The sequence below is a fragment of the Somniosus microcephalus genome, chromosome 27 (assembly GCF_052327205.1).
Source record: "Somniosus microcephalus isolate GS21.2 chromosome 27, FLI_Smic_1.0, whole genome shotgun sequence".
NCBI lineage: Eukaryota > Metazoa > Chordata > Chondrichthyes > Squaliformes > Somniosidae > Somniosus > Somniosus microcephalus.
In genome coordinates, this window is record NC_141013.1 from 2,996,909 (window position 1) to 3,011,389 (window position 14,481).

At 42.6% G+C, this 14,481-nt stretch overlaps 1 protein-coding gene across 5 annotated transcripts in view; it reads left to right on the plus strand.

Moving 5' to 3' along the window:
• Positions 1–14,445, plus strand: part of dis3l (DIS3 like exosome 3'-5' exoribonuclease) — a 47,312-nt gene extending 32,867 nt beyond the window's left edge. For 3 of the 5 annotated variants that reach the window (XM_085968350.1, XM_085968352.1, XM_085968351.1), the window contains 5 exons: positions 951–1,105; positions 4,986–5,164; positions 6,384–6,526; positions 13,147–13,321; positions 13,960–14,445. In XM_085968350.1, coding sequence (XP_085824476.1) covers positions 951–1,105; positions 4,986–5,164; positions 6,384–6,526; positions 13,147–13,321; positions 13,960–14,262 — 955 coding nt within the window. In that variant the 3' untranslated portion in view covers positions 14,263–14,445. Of the gene's footprint in view, positions 1–950; positions 1,106–4,985; positions 5,165–6,238; positions 6,527–13,146; positions 13,322–13,959 lie in introns of those variants that run through there. The other 2 variants (XR_015073766.1, XM_085968353.1) reach the window with 2 other exon arrangements.
• The last annotated feature ends 36 nt before the right edge of the window (positions 14,446–14,481 follow it).

Sequence of the window (14,481 nt, forward strand, 5' to 3'; positions counted from 1 at the left end):
TCGAGGGCGAATGACAACCGAGTCCATTTCTGTCCCTACTTGATGCACGCAGGTTTGGATAGGAAGCAAAAAAACAACAGAAAATGCTGGAAAAACTCAGCAGGCCAGGCGACATCCGTGGAGAGAAATTTGAGTTGACGTTTCGGGTTGAACCCTTCTTCAAAAAATCTTGAAGAAGGGTTCGACCCGAAACGTCAACTCAAATTTCTCTCCACGGATGTTGCCTGACCTGCTGAGTTTTTCCAGCATTTTCTGTTGTTTTTTTCGGATTTCCAACATCTGCAGTATTTTGCTATTGAATAGGAAGCGGTTTGGCCTATTGAGAATTTATTGGCATGGAGTAAGTTATTGTGGAGCATCACATTCACAAGATGCTTTTTGTTTTATTTTAAATTGAGAAATGTAGGTGAAAAGCTACGGCCCAGTTTAGGACACCACCAGAGTTGCATAGAGTAGGAGAGAATGAAGATTACTTGGATGAGGGCAAGCTTGAGTTTTACACCCATTAGGTTATATTAAGGAATATTTGGGGTGGGGGAAATGAGCAGTGATGTAAGAAAACTACTAGACACTTGGTCTGAGTATTAAACAAGGCTTTAATCAACTGTTTTTCAACATGGAGATCTAGTTGTGTCCTTCACTAGTTCCTGTTAAAGAATGTCCTGAGCAAGCTGGGCCCGTGCCCGAGTATTTATACTCTCCCTGGACAGCGCCACCAGCAGGCCGCCCAGTATTATTTCATAAGTCATTTCCACATGAATGACAAGATTCATGTCAAGCAGTTCCACAGTTCTGGGATCTGAGAAGATTTGAGTTAGAGCAGGAGATTTTCTGATGAATCTCTCTCTGTCACACACACACACGCATAAAATTGATGTGTATATGCATATATATAAATACATACATATACAAATGTTCTAATTTAAAATATTTATGTTGACAATATTTAGCTCCAACAAGGCTCTGGCAGATTCACTGGACATGGCCGAAGACCCAGATGATGCTCTGGTGAACAAGCTGTTGCGATCCATGGCTACACAGGCAATGTCCAACGCCCTTTATTTTTCCACTGGTTCCTGTTCAGAGGATATGTTTTATCATTACGGTACGTGAAGTTACATATAGGTATTTTGATATTTAATGTAGGTTTTGATGTGGATAAAACAGAATATAAATGGGTATGAGCTTAACTCTTGGAGAATGTCTATCGTGGATGTTTCTCGAGGGTTTCAGTTTGTAAGAAGCAGTGTGTGTAGCTGCCTATCTCATGCTTTCTCCCTCTCCTCTGCATCACTCACACGTTTGAACACTGGTTAACTTCAGTTACAGCAAAAACAGGATACTTTTAAACCCTTTTATAAAAAAAAATTTTTTTAATTCACATTTATTTTCTGAGTAAGGCAGGATTTTTATGATTTCTGAAAGGGGCGCATTACGTATTTGGATATTCTGACCTTGGATAAATACATCGGTAGTGAAATAAATAAATAACTGCGTTTTTGTTCCAAGACACCCCGCTCAGTCATTGCTGCATTCATTCCATTAAGCCTCTGCGTAATGCAGTGATCAGACTGCATCAGTCAGTGCCTGTGTCTAACACTGCATTGCAGATGTCTTAAGTTATGTTACAGATGTTCTGTGCTGAACTGTCAGGAATCATTGTGATTTCATAGGTTGTGTAGATTAGAGTTCCAAATGGATTCGTTTGTGTATTGAACACGTAGTAAATAAAAATAAGTCTCGTATTTAAACAGCCGTTTCGAAAAGCAAAGCATTTTTGATGTGAACATATCTAAACGGAGCATTTTATTTATTTTTTGTTTGTTTGAGATGTGGGCATTTATTGCCCACCTCTAGTTGCCCTTGAGAAGGTGGTGGTGAGCCGCCTTCTTGAACCGCTGCAGTCCGTCGTCTTTGTAGTGGTTTGTTACAACTGAGTGGCTCGCTCGGCCATTTCAGAGGGCAGTGGGTCTGGAGTCACATATAGGCCAGGCTGGGTAAGGACGGCAGATTTCCTTCCCTAAAGGACATCAGTGAACCAGATGGGTTTTTACAACAATCCAATAGTTTCATGGTCACCATTACTGGTACTAGCATTTTATTCCAGATTTATTTAATGAACTGAATGTAAATTCCCCAGCTGCTGTGGTGGGATTTGAACTCATGTCTCTGGATCATTAGTCCAGGCCTCGGGATTACTAGTCCAGTAACATAACCGCTATGCTACCGTACCCACGATGAGATGATGTTTGATTTACAACAACAACTTGCATTTATAATAGCGCCTTTAACGTAGTAAAACGCCCCAAGGCACTTCACAGCGTTACCAAACGACATTTGACACCGAACCACAAAATATTAGGACAGGTGTCCAAAAGCTTGGTCAAAGAGAGGTTTTAAAGATTATCTTAAAGGAGAGGCAGAGAGGTTTAGTGAGGGAATTCCAAGATTTGGGGCTTTATCACAGCCGCCAGTGGTGGGGCAATGGAAATCGGGAGATACGCAAGAGGGAAGAATTGGAGTAGATGGTGTTGACAATCTCTTCATAAACAAATAATCTGGTAGGCATGCCCAGTACTAATAGAATGAATTTGGCAGCCTTTGGGAACAGCCACACATACAGTAGAGGAAGCTCCTTTGTGGTTGGGGTTGAAGTGTGATGCTGGGATTTGTGTAACTGGAGCGTTACCCAAACTCCTACCTCGCCACCAAAGACGATGGTCTGAGCAGGACGATGGTCTGAGCAGGATCTGTGCATGAACCTAAATTATAGGGCAATCTTTTCTCATTCCTACCTTCTCATAACTGCGAAAGATTATGACCCTTGTACTGATTTTCTTTTTCCTTTCTTAGTTATTTTATTATAATTTGTATCGTCCAATGTCTCTGGGTTTAGGCAGTTAGTAACAGAGGGCATTCTCGAGCGAGTAGTTACTTCTGCAGCTGTCTGGCTTGACATTGCACTCAATGATTTTTTTCTAAGTTCCTGTTGACTTGGAGATCATCCAGTTTCTTCACAACTGTAATTAAAAATGTTTTCAAGCTATTTCAAAACACAATTTTATTTTTCTATCATAACCGTTAAGAGTGAAACATCACGTGTACAGAGCAGGAAGGTCCGAGGTTTGATTCTTGGCGGATGCTGAGTCAGCTGATCTCAGCCAGAGCAATGTCAGCTTGGAGGGGTGAGGGTTACAGTTGGCCTCAGCATCCCTGGGTTGGGGAGGGGATAAATCAGCCAGGGTTACCACCAATGTTCCTTGTAACTTTTTTTGGTGCACGGCCCCTTTAACTGGCTGTGCGGCCCATTCAAATTTCCGCGCATGCGCGGTTTCTCCCGTATAAAAGCTGCTGAGCAGCCTGCGTAGGTCCTCCAGACCGCTGCTGGGCTGCGCAGCTTAACGGGAACGTTGGTTACCACTCCTTATTGCTGTCCAGTGACCCCTGCTGAAAAAAAGGCATGTGTGGACGGTGCGGAGAACTTTGCTACGATGTCCTCGCATGGTGCAGTAGGCGGCAACACTCCGCATCCAGGCTCGTGCATTAGGAATGGCCACTTGGACGAGGCATTAGGCCAGCAGTGCCCATGGAACTGTATCCCAGCAAGGAGTCAATGACTTCAGGAGGGCGAGAGCAGAGAGGGGAAATTGGGGGGCGGGTGGGAGAGAGAGAAAAAAGTAACACTTTTTTAAAATGCTCAATATGAAATCTAGGGACCGGTTCCACCTTTATTTGTACCTACTGCCTTTATCTGATTTGGAGATATAAACACCTTTTTCCGCTATTGATTTGCAAATTTTGAGTTGACTGAGACTGCAGGCAAGAAAAGCTGCTTTCCTGTTGCATGCTGAGTTTATCAAACTGGGTTAATTTTAATCTCTTTAAATCTGCTCTTTATACATTCCCTTGCAATATGCATTTGTTGGGTTTTCATGGAAACTGGTTACTATGGTTACTGATTTCCATTTGCTTTTGATGGCCAAGTATTCTACAGGCAGAGATTCCAGTGTTTAGCTGGAATCTAGATTTTTGAGCCTTTCTGTTAAACTGCAAAAAGATGATGGGAGATTCCAGGTTTACTCAGTGAGGCAATAGCACTTAAAAAAAAAAAAAAAAAAAAAGCCCTCCAAACCTCAGGCACATAAAATAACAATAAAGGCACATTTGTCTGGGCTCCAACGGCCGGATTGCCAAAGCTCGAGGGGCCATAGGTTGGACACTGAATTTTTCCAGGTCTCTCACTAGTTATCTTCTTGAGTTAGACTGCCAATTTGTGCTATCACCGTATAGCAACTGGGAACTGGATTGAGACTTGATTTCATTTCACAAAGGGCCCTTACAGCTGGCAAACAGTTAACTTCCAGCCTGGGCTAGATTCGAACCACAGCCCAATAGATAAAAAGACACTGCAGCACTGAGTCCCCATTAGCTAACAGACTTGTACAAGACAATGTTAAGAAGGGTCAGTACTCATTAGCTGCACGATTTGTTCAAGTATAGTACAGGGAAACATTTGTGCAAGTTAATTTTATAATTTAAAAAAAATTCAACTGTAGTGGGTATACTTGCTCCAGTAGAGGCAAATCCAGCGTTGGAGTCTAATGAAGGTTAAGATTCATTTTATCAGTGAGAGCTGTAATAGTACAAAGCCACAGTCACTGAGTAAAATATCAGTCAGCATTTTGAGATGACCGTGAAAAATCAATTGGCGGTTTTGTAAGAGAAAAGCAAAAAAATGTGATTAGCACCTGTTTAGTCCTGTGATTTCCCACTGGGAGAGCTCAATCCCAGCATTGTCAAATGGGGACACGGTCCTTTCCTACAGAGATGGAGATAGCATTGGAACCTGTCACTTCCCAGAGCTGCTCACGTACACCTCCACTTAAAAACAGAATTGGCAAAGTCCTGAGACCAGGTTACCTACTCGCCCTGATGAGGATATTTCAACATCTGTATGGTAGTAACTACTTTGTGTTTTATCATAGGTCTTGCCCTGGAGAAATATACTCACTTCACTTCTCCAATCAGAAGATATGCAGACATAGTGGTACATAGACTACTGATGGCAGCTATCATGAAGGAAAAGAAATCGGAACTAGAAGATGCATTGCTCAGCAACAAGGATTTGGAAGAATTATGTCAGCACATCAACAACAAGAATAGGGTAAGGAAATAATTCACCCATGCTAAGCCTGATATGCGAATGCCTGATGCTGTCCTTGGGTTCAAAAAGCAAAACTGCTTCCACATTTGGAAGAGCAGAACATAAAAAAGATTCAATAATCAGTGTGGATTTCAAGCTTTGTTGCAGAAATATATTGCAGCTGAGAAGTTATGTTCCCATCAATAAGTAACCAGTTAATGCACATACTGTACTGTGTTGTGCCCCCATTCGCAGCAAGTACTTAATCTCAGCTGGAAGATCCAGGGAAGATACTGAGCAGAAACCCGATGATTCCTCAGAAGAGGAAAGTCTGAAAATGGGCTAAATCTCCACCTCTTGTGTATATACCTCCCAGCATTCTGCTCAAGCCCTGACAATAGCTTGCTTACTTAGTCTCTAAAGAGGAAGAGAGAATGGAAGAGAAAATAGCTTCCAAATGTGGAAAAGATTGATTGATGTCTACCAATTGTGCACCATGAATATTTTAACCCTAAAAAAATCTGTTGGTACTGATGTAAATACTCTGGGGAATAGTAACTGAGATTTTCTCTAGTAATTGGTATCTGTATTTATTATGTTGTAACAGTTCCATTTTGCATAGTAAATACATCTATTTTTTTTTAAATACAGTGCCTGAAGCTGGGGTATCACTTTATGGGCACTGACAGCACTTTGTGTAAAAGCCATTCTTCATGTGCGAGCCTGTCGGTGATTGTTTGACAGGCAGAGGCTGTTCAACTGTGGGCTGATGGACACATCGAAAGCCCATGACCACTTGTGTAAACTTTCCAGCAGGGGTAACAGGATAGTGACTCTCGTGGCTGATTCTTCTCCTTCCCTGCAAGGGAGGCTGAGGCCAGTTATTGTCAACTTCATTTTTTTTGTACCAGCGCTTTTCAAGTTGGGCTCTGCAAGATCGTAACTTGAAATCTGCTTTTTTTTGTCGGTGCCCCTACAGGTCCAATAAATTGTCATTCCAAGTACGGTGTTGCTGTTGCCACTACAAATAAGGTATTTTGTAGTGATTGCACTGTAGACTTTTAGGTTGATGCTAATGTCTTTTGGAAATTTCAGGACAAGATGTCCACAGGAAAATGGTAGCAATTCACAGGAGGGTCTCTCTCGGGAGAGTTTGAAAATCACTGCGTTATCCAGCTCCAGATTACAGAGTTGAATGCTGTGGCCTAATTAAGTCAGTTCCTATTCCATTGTTTCTTAGGCAGCTCAGCGTGTGCAGAAGCAATCTGTAGAGTTATTTCAGTGCATGTACTTTAAGGATAAAGACCCTTCTGATGACCGTTGCACAACAGATGGCATCATATACTCAATACGAGCAAATGGTGTGCTGGTATTTGTACCACGGTAAGTTGTCAAGAATGTCCGATATCATTTAAAAATGAATCTTGATAAATTGCAACAATTCTCTTCTCTAATCTGGAGTGCAATTTTGTAACTATCCATGAATCAAAAAGTGCCTAGAATGCATACACTAAATCAGAGTGTGTTCATTTAAAAGCGCCTCTCTTTAGGCAGTGGCCCTATTTTGTGCCCAATCTTGCAAAATTTGGGACAAGCATTGCTTTGCTTCACCCAAAAATACATATTCTGATTAAGAGCAATGTTTATGGCTGTCCAGGGATGCAATAAAAAAGAAAGCCTTGCATTTATATAGCAATTTTCACGTTCTCAGTATGTACCAAAAGTGCTTCACAGCCAATGAATTACTTTTGAAGTATAGTCACTGTTTTGTAGGCAAATGCAGCAGCCAGTTTGCACAACAAGGCCCAACTAAAGCAAACACAATCTGTTTTGTTGGTTTGAGGGATGATCTTGTCCGGGACACCAGAACTCCCTCGCTCTTCTTTGGGGAAAAAAGTACCATGGGTTCTTTTACATCCACCGACTTGCACATGGAGCCTTGGTTTAACATAGAAAAATAGGAGCAGGAGTAGGCCATTCGAGCCTGCTCCACCATTCAATATGATCATGGCTGATCCTCTATCTCAATACCATATTCCCGCTCTCTCCCCATACCCCTTGATGCCTTTTGTGTCTAGAAATCTATCTCCTTAAATATATTCAGTGACTTGGCCTCCACAGCCTTCTGTGGTAGAGAATTCCACAGGTTCACCACCCTCTGAGTGAAGAAATTTCTCCTCATCTCAGTCCTAAATGTCCTACCCCGTAACCTCTCGTTCTGGAGCCCCCAGCCAGGGGAAACATCCTCCCTGCATCCAGTCTGTCAGAATTTTAAACATTTCAATGAGATCCCCTCTCATTCTTCTAAACTCTAGTGAACACAGGCCTAGTCGACCCAATCTCTCCTCATACGACAGTCCCACCATCCCAGGAATCAGTCTGGTGAACCTTCGCTGCACTCCCTCTATGGCAAGTATATCCTTTCTTAGGTAAGGAGACTAAAACTGCACACAGTACTCCAGGTGTGGTCTCACCAAGGCCCTGTACAACTAGTAAGACATCCTTGCTCCTGTACTCAAATCCTCTTGCAATGAAGGCCAACATACCATTTGCCTTCCTAACTGCTTGCTGCACTTGCATGTTTGCTTTCAGTGACTGGTGTACAAGGACACCCAGGTGCCTTTGTACATCAGCATTTCTCAATCTAGCACCATTTAAATAATACTCTACCTTTCGATTTTTCCTACCGAAGTGGATAACTTCACATTTATCCACATTATACTGCATCTGCCATGTATTTGCCCACTCACTCAACTTGTCTAAATCGCCTTGAAGCCTCTTTGCATCCTCTTCACAACTCACAATCCAACCTAGTTTCGTGTCGTCAGCAAACTTGGAAATATTACATTTGGTTCCCTCATCCAAATCATTGATATATATTGTGACTAGCTGGGGCCCAAGCACTGGTCCCTGCGGTAACCCACTAGTCACCACCTGCCACCCCGAAAAAGACCCATTTATCCTTACTCTCTGTTTCCTGTCTGTTAACAAATTTTCAATCCATGCCAGTATATTACCCCCAATCCCATGTGCTTTAATTTTGCACACTAACCTCTTATGTGGGACTTTATCAAAGACCTTCTGAAAATCCAAATACACCACATCCACTGGTTCTCCCTTATCTATTCTACCAGTTACATCCTCAAAAAATTCCAGTAGGTTTGTCAAACACAATTTCCCTTTCATAAATCCATGTTGACTTTGTCTAATCCCGTTGATATTTTCTAAGTGTCCTGTTATCACATCCTTTATAATAGTCTCTAGCCTACTGATGTTAGGCTAACCGGTCTGTAGTTCCCTGTTTTCTCTCTCCCGTTTTTAAATAGTGGGGTTACATTTGCCACCCTCCAATCAGCAGGAACTGTTCCATAATCTATAGAATTTTGGAAGATGACAACCAATGCATCCACTATTTCCATGGCTACCTTTTTTAGTACTCTGGGATGCAGATTATCAGGCCCTGGGGATTTATCAGCTTTCAGTCCCATTAATTTCTCCAGCACTACTTTTTTACTAATACTAATTTCCTTTAATTCCTCCTTCTCACTAGACCCTTGGTTCCCTTGCATTTCTGGGAAGTTATTTGTGTCCTCTTCCGTGAAGACAGAACCAAAGTATTTGTGTAATTGCCATTTCCTTGTTCCCCATTATAAATTCTCCCGTTTCTGACTGTAAGGGACCTACATTTGTCTTCACTAATCTTTTTCTTTTTACATACTTGTAGAAGCTTTTACAATCTGCTTTTATGTTCCTTGCAAGTTTACTCTCGTACTCTATTTATCCCCTCTTAATCAATCTCTTGGTCCTTTTTTGCTGAACTCTAAACTGCTCCCAATCCTCAAGCTTGCTACTTTTTTCTAGCAACTTTATATGACTCCTCTTTGGATCTAATACTATCCTTAATTTCTCTTTTGTTAGCCATGGTTGGGTCGCTTTTCCTTTTGTGTTTTTGCGCCAGAAAGGAATACATAACTGTTGCAATTCATGTATTTGTTCCTTAAATGTTAGCCCTTGCCTATCCACCGTCATGCCTTTTAATGAAGCTCCCCAATCTATCATAGCCAACTCACTCCTCATACCATCGTAGTTTCCTTTGTTTAGATTTAGGACCCTAGTTTCGGATTGGACTTCTTCACTTTCCCTTTTAATGAAGAATTCTATCATGTTATGGTCACTCTTCCCTAAAGGACCCCGCACAACAAGATTATTAATTAACCCCTTCTCATTGCACAATACCCAATCTAGGATAGCCTGTTCCCTAGTTGGCTCCTCAATGTACTGGTCTAAAAAACCATCTCGTACACACTCCAGGAATTCATCCTCCACAGTATTATTCCTCATTTGGTTTTTCCAGTGTAAATGTAGATTAAAGTCACCCATGATTACTGTAGTACCCTTGCTACATGCATTTCTAATTTCCTGTTTGATGCCATCCCCTACTACCACTACTGTTTGGAGGCCTATAGACAACTCCCACCAATGTTTTCTGCCCCTTGGTGCTTCTTAGCTCCACCCAGACTGATTCTACATCTTGATTTTCTGAGCCAATATCCTCACTATTGCTCTGATTTCATCCTTTACTAACAACGCCACCCCACCTCCTTTTCCTTTTTGCCTGTCCTTCCTAAATATCGAATATCCTTGGATAATCAGCTCTTAGCCTTGGTCACCCTGCAGCCATGTCTCCGTAATTGCAATTATATCGTATCCGTTTACATCTATTTGTGCTGTTTAATTCATCTACCTAATTACGAATGCTTCGTGCATTCAGATAGTGCCTTTAGATTTGTCTATTTAACATTTTTAGACATCTTAAAAAAATTTTGTTCTATGGCCCTATTTGTCGTCTTCCCATTTTTTCTTACCCGGACCCTATTTGTTAGTGCACTCCTTTGTTTGTACGCTCTGTCCCTTCCTGACACAATCTGGTTATCCTTACCCCAATCACTTTCCTGCACTGCTTCCTTGTCTTTTCTCTTTAGCATTCTAGATTTCTGTCCACCAGGACCCTCCCCTCCCCTTATTTAGTTTAAAGCCCTATCTACCTCCCTAGTTATTCGATTCGCTAGAACGCTGGTCCCAGCATGGTTCAGGTGTAGTCTGTCCCAACGGAACAGCTCTCTTTCCCCAGTACTGGTGCCAGTGCCCCATGAATCGAAACCCACTTCTCCCACACCAATCTTTGAGCCACGCATTCATCTCCCTGATCCTATTGACCCTATGCCAATTTGCTCGTGGCTCCAGTAATAATCCAGAGATTATGACCTTTGTGGTTCTGCTTTTTAATTTAGCCCCTAGCTGCTTAAACTCTCTCAGCAGAACTTCTTTCTTTGTCCTACCTATGTCGTTGGTACCTACTTGGACCACGACAACTGGGATCCTCCCCCTCCCACTTCTTCTCCAGCCCGGAGATGTCCTTTACCCTGGCAACATAGCCTTTGGGACTCACGCTCCTGGCTGCAGAGAACAGTGTCTATCCCCCCTCACTATACTGTCACCTACTACAACCACCTTCCTTTTTACTCCCACCACACGAAAATTGGTGGGGTGGTAAATTGCGAGGAGGAAAGCCTCCGGCTACAGGACGATATAAACGGGTTGGTCAGATGGGCGGAAAAGTGGCAAATGGAATTTAACCCTGAAAAGTGCGAGGTGATGCATTTTGGACGGACAAATAAGGCAAGGGAATACACAATGAGTGGTAGGACCCTAGGAAGTACAGAGGGTCAGAGGGACCTTGGTGTACATGTACATAGATCCCTGAAGGCAGCGGAGCAGGTAGATAAGGTGGTTAAAAAGGCATATGGGATACTTGCCTTCATTAGCCGAGGCATAGAATATAAGAGCAGGGAGGTTATGATGGAGCTGTACAAAACGCTGGTGAGGCCACAGCTGGAGTACTGTGTGCAGTTCTGGTCGCCTCACTATAGGAAGGATGTGATTGCTTTGGAGAGGGTGCAGAGAAGATTCACCAGGATGTTACCTGGGATGGAGCGCCTCAGCTATGAAGAGAGGCTGGACAGGCTGGAGTTGTTTTCCTTGGAGCAGAGAAGGCTGAGGGGGGACCTGATTGAGGTGTACAAAATAATGAGGGGCATAGATAGGGTAGATAAAGAGGAACTTTTCCCCTTAGTGGGGGGGGTCAATAACAAGGGGGCATAGATTCAGGGTAAGGGGCAGGAGATTTAGAGGGGATTTGAGGAGGAACTTTTTCACCCAGAGGGTGGTTGGAATGTGGAACTCAATGCCTGAAAGGGTGGTGGAGGCAGGAACCCTCACAACATTCAAGAAGCATTTGGATGAGCACTTGAAATGCCATTGCATACAAGGCTATGGACCAAATGCTGGAAAATGGGATTAGACTGGACAGGGATGGATGGGCGGCGCAGACACGATGGGCCGAAGGGCCTCTTTCTGTGCTGTAAAACTATATGACTCTATGACTTGAACGGCTTCCTGTACCATGGTGCCGTGGTCAGTTTGCTTGTCCTCCCCGCACTGGTCCACAAGGGTTGCAAGAACCTTGAATCTATTGGACAAGTGAAGGGACTGAGGCTCCTGCAATACTACCTCCTGGATCCCCGTACCTGCCTCACTCGCAGTCACACCCTCCTGTCCCTGACCACGTGTTAATTCTAAAGTATTTAATCTAAGGGGTGTGGCTGCCTCCTGGAGTAAAAGGTCCAGGTAGCTTTCTCCCTCCCTGATGTAGCTCGGACTCCAGCTCAGCTCGGAGCTGAAGTTCCTCGAGCCACAGATGTAGTCTCCCTGGACAAAAATGTCCACTAGCTCCCACATATTGCAGCAGCAACACATCTCCTGTTCTCCCATTATTTTATTTGTTTAATTAATTATATTTACCTCGTTTAGTTTATTAAATTAATTAAATCTTAAGAGCTACTAGCAAGTTACACTAGATTTTAAGAGATTAACCCCTAAAACTCCCACTTACCAAACTCGCAGTTGTTCACTCTGTGCTGCTGCACTTAACATTGTATCTGACAATATGACACTCCCTTAGTACTACACTGAAGTCTGCATTATATTCTGTTGTAAATCGTTCAAATCCTGCAGTTGAACTTGAAACTACAATCTTCAGACTCAGAGGCAAGCTCGTATTACCTTGGAATGGTTTTCCCATAGTTGACGAGATTGAATTCCTGATTTTTATCTAGGCTTAAAAAGAGAATGGTTGTCAGCTGTAGCTCGAGGTAGCACTCTCGCCTCTGACTCAGGTTTTGGGTTTGAGTCCCCCGCCAGGGACTTGAGCACAAAATCTAGGCTGACACTCCAGTGCAGTACTGAGGGAGTGCCACACTGTCGGAGGGGCGGTACTGAGGGAGCGCTGCACTGTCGGAGGGGCAGTACTGAGGGAGCGCCGCACTGCTGGAAGTGCTGTTTTTCAGGTGAGACATTAAACCAAGGCTCCATCTGCCCTCTCAGGTGGATGTAATAGATCTCATGGCATTGTTTCGAAGAGGAGCAGGGGAGTTCTCTGGTGTCCTGGGCCAATATTTATCATTCAAACGGCATCATTAAAACAGATTATCTGGTCATTATCACCTTGCTCTGAGCTTGCTGTGCGCAAATTGGCTGCTGCATTTTCGGTCGCAAAAGGCGCTATATAAATGCAAGTTCTCCCCTCCCCCCTTTAATTCATTGTGAAACTGATAGCATTAGTACTTGGCACAGGGGGAAAGGGATGACCTTGATTGGGAGAGAATGATTTGATACCAGTAATTTAGCGAATAGATAAGTGTAATTCGTTAAGACTGAAGTTTTCCTTCTGTACAATTATAGAACGAGTCGCACAGATCTTGCAGAACTTCTGGCACTCCTCAGAAGAGTTTATTTCTCACTATTTGCAAGCTGACAGTGATTCAATTATTTCGCTTTAGTGCATTACTTTGTGACATTTTTAATATTTAGCTTGTATTGTACCCGTTCTACTTTTGCATGTAATTTAATGGCAAAAGTAAATGGAGATGTTCTGTGTAAACCAGGTACGGGATAAAAGCTCCAGCATTCCTGAAGAACAAAGAGGGACTTGTGATCTCGGCACAGCCTGATGGCTCATGTGACTGGAAGCCTGGCTCCCTCCGGCGCCTTCGAGACAAAATTATCTCCACCACAGCGGACGGAGGATCAGTTACCTTCTCCCTGTTTGAACACATCACTGTAAGTATCCAGTTATATACCTCGGACTGAGAGCCATAGCATTTGAGGTAAAAAAGAAACAGCAAATGATGGAAATCTGAAATAAAAACCAGAAAACTTTAGAAATACACACCATCCAACAGAAAAAAAGGTTCACTTGAGTTTATCCTTTTGATCAAGAACTTCTGACAATGTGATAACCTGACATTCTATTGTAGAGCAGGTGTGTTTAGAGTGACAGAACCAACAGGCAAATGGGGAGAGGAAATTATAGCAGAAATAATAAAAGGACGTGTAACCATTACAGTAGTAAAAAATTCATTTGCAATAGATTTAATATTAAAGTTGTGTAATTCACACGGTGTCTGTTTGCTGTGCGTTCTGTCCTTTTCCCCCCGATTGTAATATGGGTCATTTCTTGTGTTTTCTCTTTTCCTGTGTTGATGGACTGAATTCAGTGTCATTTGGAAGTTCTGTTTAACGTTCAGGTACTTCCTTTAGCCTGCTGTGGTCCTCATCATTGCTCCAATTAATTGAAGAGCTCAAGCAGCTAGCTGAGAGTTTTGATTAACCTGCTGGATTTGTAAGTTTATTTCTAATACATGTAATTGACTTTATGAACAATTTAACTTTTGTTCTCTTCCCTTGCTCAAAAAAAGGTAAGAATCTCCGAACTCTCATCCCGGTCACATCCCGACAGCATCAAACTGGACATCATCAGCAACCAACCTCGTAACACGACTGGCACAGAACCTACACGTGAAACCTCAGACACTTCAAAGACAGACTTGGTACGGGATGTAATCAGATCTGCTGAAGAGGCACAGCTTGCTCAAGAGCATGCAAAAAGTACATTAATCAGAGATGAAGACAGGGAATACTGTCAAACCCAGGGGAACAGCCTCTACTCGTTATTTGAAGAAATCAAGGAATTGGCACTTCTGGATGTTACAGTTGGATGAGTTAAGACTTTGGGTCAGTTTTAATTTCTTAACCAAAACCACTAATAGGAACAGAAGTTTTTTTTAAATGACATACAATAACCCAGACAATGTTTCTGGTTTTTAAAACAAGTTTGACAGCAACTTTACCAGTGAAATTGGAAGCAGTTAGAAGTAAAGAAAATGGCAGGATCCAGTAACTTCAACAAACCAGTAGAAATGCAGTTTAAGGCATTATCT